Source organism: Typopeltis vanoorti, chromosome 9, assembly GCF_054136105.1.
Source record: "Typopeltis vanoorti isolate ZY-2024b chromosome 9, IOZ_Tvanoo_1.0, whole genome shotgun sequence".
Taxonomy (NCBI): Eukaryota; Metazoa; Arthropoda; class Arachnida; order Uropygi; family Thelyphonidae; genus Typopeltis; species Typopeltis vanoorti.
In genome coordinates this window covers 73450531-73465299 of record NC_143557.1, presented here as the reverse complement: position 1 = coordinate 73465299, position 14769 = coordinate 73450531, and the positions used below count along the sequence as shown (strand labels likewise).

The 14769-nt window shown below is 34.5% G+C and overlaps 1 protein-coding gene across 3 annotated transcripts in view; it reads right to left on the bottom strand.

Moving 5' to 3' along the window:
• The window catches only part of LOC150103156 (AP-1 complex subunit gamma-1-like), a 418791-nt gene that overhangs the window by 210271 nt on the left and 193751 nt on the right, over positions 1-14769 (bottom strand). For all 3 annotated transcript variants that reach the window (XM_090398388.1, XM_090398390.1, XM_090398391.1), the window contains exon 10: positions 7079-7134. In XM_090398388.1, coding sequence (XP_090254514.1) covers positions 7079-7134 — 56 coding nt within the window. The remainder of the gene's footprint in view (positions 1-7078; positions 7135-14769) is intronic.

Below are 14769 nucleotides of genomic sequence, written 5' to 3'. Positions count from 1 at the left end.
TATAATCACATGAAATGGTGGTAAAATATTCATGACAAAACAGTAACATGGATGTATATATCAAACATAAATACAAATTTATGATGTTTACATAAACATTGCAGACTGCTGTGTGGTTTAATGTGTTTAAACATCATACATTTATAATAATTAGAATATTTAAGATCATAAGTCATATAACTTATAAATCAAAAGATATATAAATTCAGTAAACAGGAAAGGGAAATAAATATTCTTTAATTCACATGTTTAATTTATAAGTTTAAAATGTACAACTTACTCTTCAATGGTATCAGAATATCCACCAAGTAATATATATATATATATATATATATATATATAACATAGTATAATGCACTATATAATATCTATGTAATTCACTATATTGTTACAAATATATATTTTATTATTGCAAATGTAGCAGATAATACAGTTTCAATAAACCAATCATTAAAAAAAAGTGCTTAAAAATATTTTACCAAGGTTGGGAAAAGCATCTCCACCTCAATAAGTGGATACAAAAATATAACAAATGTTTATAAAAATTCCACATTTCTTCTTATAATTATTATTTTTAACACAAGATAAAATTATATATACATTGTTTACATATGAACCATTTTTATGTTCTTGAAATGAACATACATTATCACTGGCAACAGTAATCCCATATTTGGAATACTGTTTTTCATTCAATTGCTTAAAGTGATTTAGTCATCTACTGATTGATTAAATTCATTTAGTCAGAGTTTTATATTCCAGAATTCACTAATTCTTTTGCTAACGTCCTGAACAGATTTCTCTAATAATGTAATTGGCTTCAACATTGGTGAAATCTAAATTGAAGAATCAAATATAATAATCAGTGCTGTAAAGATGTTTTCCTTATTGAAAATCAGTTTTTATCATGCCTCGTATTACAGTTCATGTAACTTCAGATTACTGTTTTCTTCATTTTTACTTTCAAAATTTAACTATAGAATTTTCATGAAAAGACGAAAAATTCTGAAACTCAAAAATGATAAAAACTTACGACTCCTGCAAATTATGAAAACAAAAGAATTATATGACCTTAAACATCCTGCTTTCTTTTAGGATATAAATGGTTGTTTCTGAGAACAGTTAAGCTAAGCAAGAAATTATAGAAATAATAATGGAATATCATGCTTTGCCTCCTAGTTTGGCTAAGAACATGAAAATATTCTTACTACCAGAAATTCTAAGAATTAGCCCAGTAATTTTATTCCTCATACATAGCTCTGTAATCTTAGCATGTTAGTTCATAGAAATACAGCCAACTCATTACAGCAAAAACCACTATAACAAGCTATCAAAGAAATCTCTCAATTAAGTCCCACAGGTACCATGCTAAAGGAAATGCCCTGGAAAACAAATCACTCTAACAAATTATTACTGTGATCTCTGTAAGTTTGTTGCAATGAATTTCTTTTAGTATATCTGTTGTTGAAGTTGAAGCAGATCATCAGAGAGATGATGCAGGAATTGCAAAAAGTTGAGAGGCGTTTAAATGAGCATAGAGAGAAAAAGAAAAATGAACAGGAAAACAAGAAACAAAGCAAAGAAACAGGTAAGTCAGAAATTACAGAAATCAGGTAACTATTGTTAGTAAAAAGAAAAAAGTTATTTGGTATGGTGACTCTATAATAAAACATGTTATAGATGAGAGTGAGTTATAACATCGAGTTTTGCAAAAATTAAAAACATAAACATAACACATGCAATTCAAAAACAGAGAAGTAAAGTAAAAGAAATAGTAGTCGTAGTAGGTACTAATGACTTAACTGGCGATAAGTTCAGTATGAGAGAGGACATGAAAGGGTTGTTGGAAGAAGCGAGAGTGAAGAATGAAAAAATGAAAATCGTCAGTATTTTACCTCGCTATGATGGCAAACGATTCGATGAATAGGATATGCAGAAAGAAGATGCGAGTTTTTGGATTTGTTTAGCAAGTTTGAGGGAAGACTGGATTTGTATAAGAGGGACGGCCTACAGCTGAATGCATTTGGTATCAGAAGCCTAAAAAAAACTAGTAACTGGTATGAGACCTAACACAGAGAGCCAGGGAAACTAAATTATAAAGGATGGAATTGTGTGAATGCAATTATAAGAGCGACAATGTTATATAACTGTGTTAATGACACTAATGGCCTTTGTCATGGAAATGTTGACGAGGTGAGAACGATTCCGGGTTTGTGTTCATCCAGTTCAGACCCATCAAATGTGCGCAAAGATGTCTACATGTGTAAGGCGTTAAAGAATAGAGATCTGCAAGTTGTCCAACTGTGTCAGACAGACTGCAGACAAGACAATACAAAAGAACAAACAGGTAGATTATTATGTCTGTACACGAATGCTAGGAGGATCAGAAACAAAGGGATAGAGTTTGTTGCCTTAGTCAATATGTTGCGACCTCAGCTTGTAGGTATTAGTGAGACCTAGCTATCAAAATCAGACCTAACTGGTATCAAGTGTCAAGGGTAAAGTATTTTTAGGAAGGATAGAGAAGATAGGAGAGAAGGAGGAGGTGCTGCTAATGATATCAGATGACTTGAATTCAGTTAAGAGTTCAGACCTATGAGTGTAGTACTAATAACAATATTTCATGTGGCACTGAGTTTGAATCCATCTGGTGTGAGATGGAATCTAACAAGATCAATTACATAGTGGGGTGTTGTTACAGACCTGGATCGATTGCTAGTGATGAAGAAATGCATCACCAAATACAAAAGATGAGCACAAAAAGAGTAATATCATAATGGGAGACTTTAATTATCCAAATATTGATTGGGTAGCAGTAGAATCTCACATGAGAAGAATGAAAATGCATTTATTGAGCTGTTGCAGGACAACTTGCTCAAGCATTATGTGAAAGAAGGAACTCGAGGGCAAAGAGTTATAGATTTGAATGTCGAGGGCATTTCAGTTAAAGACTGTTCTGCCTCTGGTTGGTGACAGTGATCATGAGGTACTCACTTGGGAAGTGACTAAGTTTATGAATGTTACATTCTGAACTACAAAGTAGGAAATTATGACCAGCTGAGGAGTACACTGATTTCAATTTTAATGGGATTGGTTGCTGGATGGAAAGAATATCGACAGTGCATGGGAAGCATTGAAACAATAGTTAAATGATGCGATATCAGAATGAGTCCCGAGAGTTTGAAGAATAAACAGAGTAGGAGTCAAATGGATGTGTAATCTTATTAAGCAAGAGATTCATAAGAAAAGGACGATGTGGAAGGAATACCGTTTGCATAAGGATGACGTCTGTTATGAATGTTATAAGCAACAGGCTAGAATAGTCACATCTGTTGTATGGAAAGCAAAGTCTGAGTATGAAAAGAAACTGGCTCTGTGTGCTAAAGACAAGAATACTATCGATATGCTGCAAGTAAAAGAAAGAATGAATATGAAAGAATAACTCTTCTAAATCCAGATGGTGTGAGGGTTACAGATGCAGAAGAGGTTGTTCAGTTAATGCGTGCCCATTTTGTTAAAAGCTATCAACCTGGTGAACGCAACATTGAACTCACTGTTACCTCTTCACTATATGAAGAAATGCAGGTGTGTGAGGGCCGAGGTTTTACAGCTGTTGCACAAACTAAATAAGAATTCAGCATTAGGAACTGATGGAATATCAGCACGTGTGCTAAAAGAATGTTCAGCTGAACTGCCCATTCCTTTGACCAGGCTGTATAATATGAGTCTTAGAACAGGGAAGATTCCACAGGAATGTATGGTAATTCCATTGCACAAGGGTGGAGCAAAGACTGATGTGTCCAACTATCGATCAATTAGTATCTCAGAGTGTTGGTGAAGATTTTGGAAAAACTGGTTAAGCCTCACATTCAGAAATGGGTTGACAGTTCTCTACTTTGCAATGAACAACATGGGTTAACTGAGGGAAGGTCATGTTTTAGCAACTTGCTCACATACTTAAACAATGTTACCATTGAACTAGACAAGGGTAATGGATACACCATGATACTTTTGGATTTTGCTAAGGCTTTTGACAGAATACAGCATGATAGACTGTTGCATAAATTGGAGAAAATAGGTTTGGGTTATAGAATATTAGCATGGATAAGAGGATGACTGACTGACAGATATCAAAAAGTGGTATATGGGGGATCTGTGTCTGCAAGGTTTAAGGTAACAAGTGGTGTACCACAAGGATCAGTGCTTGGTCCACTGTTATTCAATCTGTATATTAATGATATTGGGAAGGATTTGACAAGTGACATACAGCTATTTGCTGATGATGCATAGATAGGTAGGGTAATCAGGAATGCTGCTGATATGCAGTACTTGTAGATGAATTTGAATAGGCTGAAATTGTGGACATGGGAAAATGGGTGTCAATTCAATGTGAGTAAATGTAAAGTCATTCACTTCGGCATGATTAGATATCCAATGTTGTATTATATTGGTGGGATCAGGCTAAAAGAAACTTATGAGGCTAGGGATCTTGGAGCGTTAATAGATAGGAAGTTGAAGTTCAAGGGGCCATGTGGCAAAGATTGCAAATACAACTCAAAAGATAATTGCAATGCTGAAACGAACGTTCACATGTATAGATAAGGATGTTATTTTGCCTCTTTACAAGGCCTTGATAAGACCTCACTTGGATTATTGTGCACAGGTCTGGTCTCCTGGTTTCCATTGTGATTCTGATATATTGGAGAGAGTACAAAAGAGAGTGTTAAAAATGATATCAGGATTGTGGAATACTGATTATGAAGACAGATTGAGAATTTGTAGACTGCAGCCACTAGCATACAGGAGAAAGAAGGGTGATATGATTGAGATTTACAAGCTTCTGAAAGGGTCATACAGGATTTCAATTGATGGAATCTTTCAAATTATGGAGGGTGGGGAAAGGACGAGAGAGCATCCTTGGAAGCTGAGAATGAAGGCTGCCAAGAAGGGTGTGAGGGCTAGATTTTTCTCTCAGAGGGTGGTGCGTGATTGGAATGGATTGGCTTTGGATGTTGTGAATGCAAGCAGTGTAAATGAATTAAAGAATAAGTATGATAGTTGGTGTGTGTAGTATGTGGCCTCCCTCAATGAGTCCCTGACTCTCTGTAGGTATCTCTTAATAAGAATAATAATATTTTAAAGTAATCCCTCAGTTATCCAACCAAAGGAGAGCAATTTGTTGGTCAGATAACTGAAGGTACATTTACAGGGTGCTGTACCAGAAGTCATTAGACATACTAACCTATTCAAAGGGGTAACTAAATAAAGGTTCATTCATTTGAAGATTAGTTAATTAAAATATCACTGTATTTAGCAATGATGCTATAGAACTTCGGTTGGATTTTTCACTACTTTGTTACAGCAAAGTGACTTTATTACAATGTTATCTGCTATAGTAAGAGTTACTATACTGTATATTAATCTTAATGAGAAAAGCCTCATATAGGCAGAGAAGAAATGAGATTAGAGGTATGTGGTGTAAGATAAACCATAATTCAGAGTTGTGCATAAAGAAAACAATTTTTTAAATGCTGAAGCAAAAATAAAATTCATGTTTCTTTACTTAAACAAGAGACAGTAACTATTTACTCTCTCATTAATCCCATCTAGGACATGACAAAACTTTATAAGGGCTTTTCAAGTGAAGGTGAGTTAGACAGTCTCACGTTGAGGTGGCAGGATTTTCCTCCTGAAAACTGATAAACTGGCCAGAAAAACACAAGCAATTTAAAATGTAATACACTAGCCTCATTGGTTGCTTCACCATAATCAAAAAACAATCAAGTGACCAACTTTTTCAATTTTTCAAAATAGTATTATTTAATCATTCAATTTTGCTCTCGAAAATGTTAGCATTCAAAAAAATTAATCACAAAAAATATTTTTTAAAAATACTACTGCCATTTAGTAAAGAACTTTCTGCATAATTAAACCATATTAACTGACTATGTCTACATTTCACAAAACACATAATTTGAAGTGTCAATTTAAAGAGGTGTATTTGAATAATTATTTATTGTTTTTTTTTAATAAGAAATATAAATAATAATTTTCTGTTTTAACTATCTAAGAATTTTGATGGAATAGGAGGGAGAAATGTTTTGATGTTTGTGCTTCTTTTCTATTAATAAACAATTTGAATCATACAGATATATATGATTCATCCATATATCAAGTGTTACCCACTCAGTGTGTAGCTGTCATTTATGCTAACCCTATGGATCCACTGTACTCCTTGATAATTTCCATTGCTTCTAATATGAACACCTCAACAAAAAAAAAAAAAAAAAAAAAAAAAAAAAAAAAAAAAAAAACCTAGTCAGTTAATCAGACTAATCCTTACTTTTAATAAAGAAATTATATTCTCAATGAATTTTGGCTTTTTCTTTGATAATTATATTTTTTTATCCAAGTTTATGCAAATAAAGTTTGCACATGAAGTATCTTCATGACTAATTTACTTGTATAAAGAGGCTGGTGATTTCACATCAACTGCCTTGATGTGAAATCACTTTGTATCTCCAAGGGTCACTACCCAGACTGGTTTCAACAGTGACAGCTAGACACAGGAAGATACCAAGGTTCAATCAATGTAGAAGTCATATTTTTTATAGACAAGCAGACTAGCTGTGAAGATAGTTCATGCATAAATTCTGCTTATGCTTGGTAAAGGATTAAAACAATAATAATTTGTCAAGTATAATATACTTAATATCCCAGTGGTAAAGCATTCTACAGTTAAGAATGGCATCATTTAGAACCAATTTTGAAAATGGACCGTCAAATATGAACTTTCTTCATAAGATTTTCTCAAAAAGTAGTATTAAAACATGGGTGACAAGATAGTAGTAGTAGAGAGCATGTTAACGTCCCTACTGGCCAAGGCGGATGAAATAGTGAGACCAAATTGCACTTCTTATCCATGTTATTCAATAGGTGTTACAGAATTACATCCAGATTTAGGGATGTCTATAGACGTCCTGGCTGGTTGTGGGGGGTTAATGCTAGAAACTTACATTTTAAAATTTATTTCATATTTTACTTAAAATTTCCAATATTAGAAGGTGTGACTACCTACCTGATATTCTTATCTGTATTTAATAAAAATCTTCCTAAAATATTAACTCCCAGAACCTATCAACAGATAACACATACATTTCACAAATATTATATTACAAACTCTTCATTTCTACTTATGAAATGTTCAAAAAAAATAAAAATAAACAAAATTAATTTTGTGTAAGTGCTTCTGTTAAATAGCAATACTATTAATATATCACCATTATAAAAGTAATACTTCAAAAAGTGCTTAAGTATGTTGAGCATCATCATCATTGAATTCCTGATACGGACAAAGAAATTAGCACACCAAGAAGGAAGCATAGGATTCAACTGAAATTTTATTGGTGTGATGATTCAGGTGAATGATGCACATGATGGCAAAAACAGCGCTGAAGGACAATTACAAAGGGCCACATCAATTTCCTATCAACTAGAACCATTAATATGATATGGAGTGTGTAATCTTCTCATCTCAAAGTGCGTTACTTTACATTTTACAACATTAAATTGACAACCTTTGTCCACACTCCCAATTTATTTAAATCATCTTGTAAGATATCTACATCACCTTTATCAACTCCTGCCCTCCCCAGGTTGTGCATCATCGACAAACTGAATATCCCCATTCAAATCTTCTGCTATATCATTAATATACAAATTTAAGAATAGTGGTCCTAGTCCAGAGCCCTGGGACACTCCACTAGGCACCCTCATCTGCTTGATTCCACTCCATCATACACCACTCTATAATGCCTGTCTATCAGCCATTCCCCCCCCCCCACCATCCATGCCACAAGGACCTACCTTTTACAAAGACATGCTGCCACTATAAAGTATCATATTCCTATCCATCCATTCCTGCATTTTACTTTTAATCACCTTTTCCAATACAGTCTACAAATTGTAGTAACTCTTTATCTTTTCATATATTTTTCAATGCACGACAAAAATCAAATTTTTATCTTCGTTAAATTTGTGTCTGTCCATATTGCACATGTAGTAGTTATAAGTAGTGAATTTATATAGGGGGAAATACTGTTCAGCACACATGTATGTCAATTGTTTACCACATAAAGTCTTTATTTTTGAAGAATTGTCTTCGTTTTCTGCCCAGGAAAGCGCATTAAAAATAATAAGTGTATTAATTTCAAGCTGAGCACTTTATTTTCCAGTGAGTTACATACATAATTAATATGTAATGCTTTATGTATGTAAAAAAATTATTTTTTATAGTAATGGCCACTAAAGCTGCAACAAAGGTAAAAAACCAACATTGGTTTTTTAAATTCATTCAAAGAAAATTCATTTCTCTCGAAGAAAAAATTAAAATCTTGGACCGGTTGAAAAATGGAGAAAAACCAGGAGTTGCTGCAAGGAATTTACATGTACATGATATTCTTATGGAGAAATTTCTCATGATCTGGATAGATTGCACTCAAAAGAAAATTCCTTTGAATGGAAATCTTATTAAACAAAAAAGCTCTCAAAGTTTATAAACATTTCAAAGAACATGATCATGATTCTTCAGAAGAAAGCTTTCAGTACAGATTTTGTACCAGTAAGGATTGATTCAAAAACTTCAAAGCGGTTTTCTTTGCATAATCTTAAAAATCCAGGGAGAATCAGCATCAGCAGACGTAGAGAAGCTGCCCGAGAAGAACTTTTAAAGATACCCAAGAGAACTTTTAAAAATCATTGAAGAAGGTAATTATAGTGCAGATCAGGTGTTCAATGCGGATGAATCCCAGGTTATAATGGGGAAAAAAAATGCCAAAATGCACCTATATTTCGAAAAATGAAAGATCAGCTCCTGGATTCAAAGTTTCCAAAGATAGAAAATTACTCTGTTTTGTAGTAATGCATCAGGTGATTACATGACAAAAACAATGTTTATTAACCAATCCTCAAATCCTCGTGCTATGAAAGAGCTTGACAAGTCCACCTTACCTGTTTATTGGAGGGGAAATAAAAAGGCATGGGTTACAGCTATCATGTTTGAAAATTGGTTTTCCAAGTGTTTTGTACCTGATCTAGAAAGTTACACAAAGAAAAAGAATATTGACTTCAAAATTCTACTAATTTTAGATAATCAAAGCCACCCAAACAAATTTAAACCATCAGAATATTAAAATAACTTTTTTGCTGCCTAATACTACTTGACTTATTCAACCCACTTGACCAAGGAATAATATCAACATTTAAGTCATATTATATTCATCAAACATTCCAATTAATTTTGGAAAAAATGGAATCTAATCCAAACATGACACTGCCTTGAGTGGAAAGAGTTTTCAATATTGAATTGTCTGAAAATTATTCCTCTGTCCATTAATTAATTACAACCCTCTACACTGAATGCTTGCTGGAAAAAAAACATGGCCTGAAGCCGTTCTAGAACAAAATTTCATACATCCAATGTGCTAAGCTAAGTCGTATAATAAAAGTCACATACATTTTTGGTAGGAGAGCTTTTGCGATATGGTTGAAAACGAAATTAGTGAATAAACTGATGGGGAAACAGATTTAAATGAGGAGGAACTGGTACTAATAGATGACGTGGAAAGTTTTGCCAAAGATTCCGATTGTGAGGAATCCATTAAAGAATTCAGTTTAAAGAAATTAGCAGAAGGATTGGACTTGGCAAGAAAGTTAGGAAGCTATTTTATGGGTAATGATTCCTCAATGGAGCACTCCAAAAAATTCAGGAAACAATCGCATATTTGTCTAGCTCCATATTATGACCTTAATAAAAAAATTTCAGCATAGTGGTAAGCAAGATCTTATTATTGACTTCTTGATAATTAAATCAGCAGAAGTATGCAATGAGAATTATACAAATGATGTCCAAGAGATTTCAAGTGATGATGATGTTCGGCCATGCATAAATAAAGAACATCTATGAAATGCTATTTTTGAAGACTGTGATGACTATTAAAATATACATTTTATTTTATTTTGCCTAAAACATTTATGCATTATGTGCAATGAATTTTACATACAATTAGTAATTTTTATAATTTTATACTATGTATTTGTTTCATAGTTTATATGTTTTTTTAATGAATCTTACATGAATTCCCTGAATTAAACAAAAATATGTTTTGTTGGATATGTCATTGTTGTTTATATAATTTAAAAAAAAAAAAACAATTTCAGAACATAAACCTACTTTTTCTATGTGATCTGAGTCTCGCATAACGCAATTTATATAATGGCATTTCTATGGAACCTAACATCCGCGTTACATGAGGGTTATCTGTATTTTAGCCACCACTCCAGAGATACTAATTGGTCTGTAATTTGCTACTTCTGTCTTGGAGTAGAATGGAACAATCTTGCTCTCTTTCCACTACCTTAGAACCTTGCCAAAGCTAAGACGTAGATTAAACAACTTCGTTAGAGGTACTGCCAATTCACTTGCACATTGCAAATAGCACACAAAGCAGACAATACCATCTGCTGGCCAACTGCTGTATTCACACTGATGTTTTTCAATATACTGAGTACCTCCCTCCAGTTCATCTACCTCAATGCTCACATCAGTCTCTATCACCTCAGTAACTGCAAAGTCACCACCTGGATTATATCCCCATAGCAAAGCGATTACTTAGTAAATGAACTATTTCTTCTGCTTCTGTCACTTTCCTACCATCAGCATGGAGTAAAGTTATCTTTCCATAATCATTATTTCTCTTACTAAAAAACTAGCAAGTTTTTTTTTTACTAGTGAAAAAACTCTTTTGGATTTACTTTGAACCTGCTTAGCTAATTTTCTCTCAAAATCTGATTTAGCCTTCTTTACCATACTAGTTACCCTTTTTGCTTATGCTTTATACTGCTCATGGGCATACTGATCATCTTGTTTATATTCCTTCCACAATGCTTTTTTTTTTTTCCAGCTCCTGCTTTATATTGCTAGTCAACCACCTAATCCCTACTCAGTTAATCCTTCTGACCCTGGGTTTGCAACTCAGATATTGCCTCACTCAAACAATCCTTGACTACTTTCCATGCACCAATGACATTCATTCCTTGTAGTTTCTTATGCCATGGTAATGCTCCAAGTTGCCTCCTAAGTTTGCCATAATCACCAGCTTTGTAGTTCCGCATAAACTCTTCCTTGACTGAAATTCCATGTTGAGCAACCTCCCAGGACAAGATCACTTTCCCTGATTAGAGGTAAAGTTGCTACTGCAGTTATTGATAAATCTTCTGATGCTATTACCAGATCCAACACTCTTTAACCCGTGGTCCCTTCCACAACATGCTGTTTCAGGTAATTATCACTTAGAAACTGTATAATTTCCATTTCGCCATGTGCCCTTTCCTCCTTGCAATCCATATCACCATAGTTGAAGTCTCTCATGATGATGATTGCTTGGCCTGCACTCGTGCTAATCTGCTGATGCATTCATCCACATTTCTTTTGAACTCTAGATCTGTAGCAACAACCAACAATATATTTTGTCCTATTGGCCTCTCACCAGACAGGCTCAAATGAACCATATCCATCAGATCTACAATATTCCTTAAAAGATAAAGTCTCTCCCAGATCGTCCTACATGGACCAGTCTCTTTTCTCTGCACTGGTGTAATACCTCATAAAGTACTGGATGTGAATTATGCATAGGAGAGGAGATAGCCTGTAAAGAGCTCAATGAGTCTGTATAAATTATACACTTTTGGTATGCGTTAAAGAGACTATGCAAGCTCTTGGTTTAAATGTTGACAACAATGCCTACACTAAACATAACAGCATCCCTCCATGGCTGGTTTGCACACCATCCTGCAACCTCTCACTTTGTCAGCTACAGAAATCTCATACTCCATCATCTGTCTACCTCCAATTGTTTAATGCACATAGAGCAGCACACTCTGATTTCTTGCATATCTATACTGATGGTTCAAGAACTAATACCTCTGTTGGCTGTGCTGCTGTGTTTCCTGACATTATCTCCAACCAGATCCCTCCTGATTGCAGTAATTATACAGCAGAGTTACATGCCATTCAGCTTGCACTTGTTCATATAAAAGAAAACTGCTACCAAAAGTGTATAATTTATACAGACTCACTGAGCTCTTTACAGGCTATCTCCTCTCCTATGCATAATTCACATCCAGTACTTTATGAGGTGTTATACCTGTTTCACAAAATGAAAATCCTTAATTTTGATGTTCAGTTCTGCTGGATTCCCAGCCATATTGGAATTAAGAGAAATGAGGCCGCATATGCAGCTGCTAAATCAACTCAAACTTTATCCACATGCTGTTTGGCAGTACCATATACAGACAACAGACAGTTTATGCAATCAAAGCTAACTGCTCAATGGCAGTCATCATGGCAGGAAGCATTAACAAACAAATTATATGACATTAAACCTGAAATCAAGCATTGGCATTCTAGTCAACGAATAAAGAGAAGAGAGGAAGTTGTTCTCACTAGGCTCTGCACAGGCCACAGTTATCTTAGACATCCTTAATTTACTGAGAGCTAATAACTCTCCCCTGTGTGAACAATGCAATACACATTTCACTATTTATCATATACTAGTAGAGTACCAGCACTTTGCACAAGAGAGGAATGAAATTTTTGCCTACCTGGCCAGACCATATACACTCAGGCAGATTGCATGATGTTTTGAATTTTTTAAAAAGAATTAATTTATGCAAACACATTGTTTATATGTAAATACTTGATTGCTTCATTTAACTTTTGTACATATATATTACAAAATATGTAATGTTTTGTGATGTATATGTGCAGGAGTTAAGTACTAATGTATATATTATTCATTAGGTTAATTTCTGACTAATCATGTATTTCTGTAGCCTTGTGTTACCTTGTTGTAATTTTGCTAATATGTACACCCTCTGTCCAAAAAGAAACCGAACTTTTTGAAAATAGAAGAAACTAGTGGCGCCACCTAATGTATCTTTTTGTTGTCGAAAGTGACAACCTTCATTAGTTTTGCCAACTGTTTATGACATTTGTTTCATTAGAAGCAGAGTTATAGTGCCAAGAGTGACAGTGTGTTTTGATGAAAGATTGGAAAATGAGTTTGAAACAGAGCTTGATTGACTTTTGTGTTAAACTTGGTAAAAGTTTTACCAAAATCCATCAAATGCTTCAAAACGCATATGGCGATGAATGCTTATCCTGTACTCAAGTTTAAGAGTGGTTTAAGCAATTTCAAAGTGGTCATGAAACGCTTGAGGATGATGAAAAGCGGAGCCGTCCAAAAACTGGACTGGGCGCAGTTAACATCAAAAAGTGCGTGATTTCATCAAAGAAAAATCAAAATCGTCCATGAGATTGATTGAAAATGAATTGAGGATTCCAAAATCAACTGTGCACAACATTTTGACCGAGAGTTTGGGCCTTCTTAAATTGAATTTGCGATTTGTTCCACACAAGTTGACCGACGACCAAAAAATGTATCGAATTGAACACTGCAAGAACCTCATTAAAACCACTTTTAAGAACTCAAACTTCCTTAAAACGATCGTTACTGGTGATGAAACATGGTGTTTTGAGAGCCCAAAACAAAGCACCAGACTGCTGAGTGGATACCACCAGAAGAGGGGCATCTGAAAAAAATAAAGTCGCCTGGAGAAGTCAAAAGTAAAGACAATGCTGATTTGTTTCTACGATTCCAAGGGCATTAGCCACAAAGAATTCGTTATGCCTGGCAAAATGGTCAATGGCGAGTTTTATCTCAAAGTTTTGAAGTAATTGATAGCTAGAATTCACCGTGTACAGCATGAATATCGTGATGCAGACAGCTGGTCACTTTTGCACAATAATGCACCATCTCATCATTCGAATATTGAGACAGTTTTTGAGCAAAAACCAAGTTTGTGTGTTGGATCACTCGCCGTATTCACCTGATTTAGCACCCTGTGACTTTCTTTCTTTTCCCTTGACATCATTTGCCGATGAAAGGAAAGCGATACGACACCACTGAAAACGTTCAAGCGGCAGTAACCATGACCCTCAACAGTATCCCAAAAACCTTAACAAAACACACTTTAACGAATTAATTGACCGTGACAAACGAATGACTTGAATAATTATAATTGGCCTGTATTTTATTTTCTATCAAAAGTTTGATTTCTTTTTGGACAGAGAGTGTAAATTCCACACTGGTAAACTTAATTTTTATGCATACATAATGTATAATATTTCTTCTTTAACTATGTATTACTGTAATAACATTTGTTGTATGATTATTAAATTACTTAAGGAATTCACAACGTAAACTGGAATATAAATTAAAATAAACTTTAATATATACTTTCTATATTTCGGCAAAGTTACGTTGCCATCTTCATGGGAACTTAAGACTAAGACTCGTGCACACAAACGCTAATACAGCAAATGAGGTCGAAGAGAGAAAACTACTGTTTTTCCTAAAGTCCTGATGGTGCCCCCCTAGTGGGCTATATTAGGTATTCTTGGCCGTTGGGCTGATGTTCTCATGATGTACGTCTCCCAAATTTGGGGCAGTCTCATGCATCCAAATTTGTTGAGGTTTGGCACGTTTTTTTAGGACTGACGCTGATTCTATGAATAGTCTTTCAAATTTAAACTTGCTGCGGTGTATTACTGTGGCTTTCTTCCAACATATTCTGTGGCAAGTATCCAGAGCAGTGGTTCTCAAACTGGTTGCCGCAAGTATGCCACAAGGGTGTTGCAAAATTTTGAAT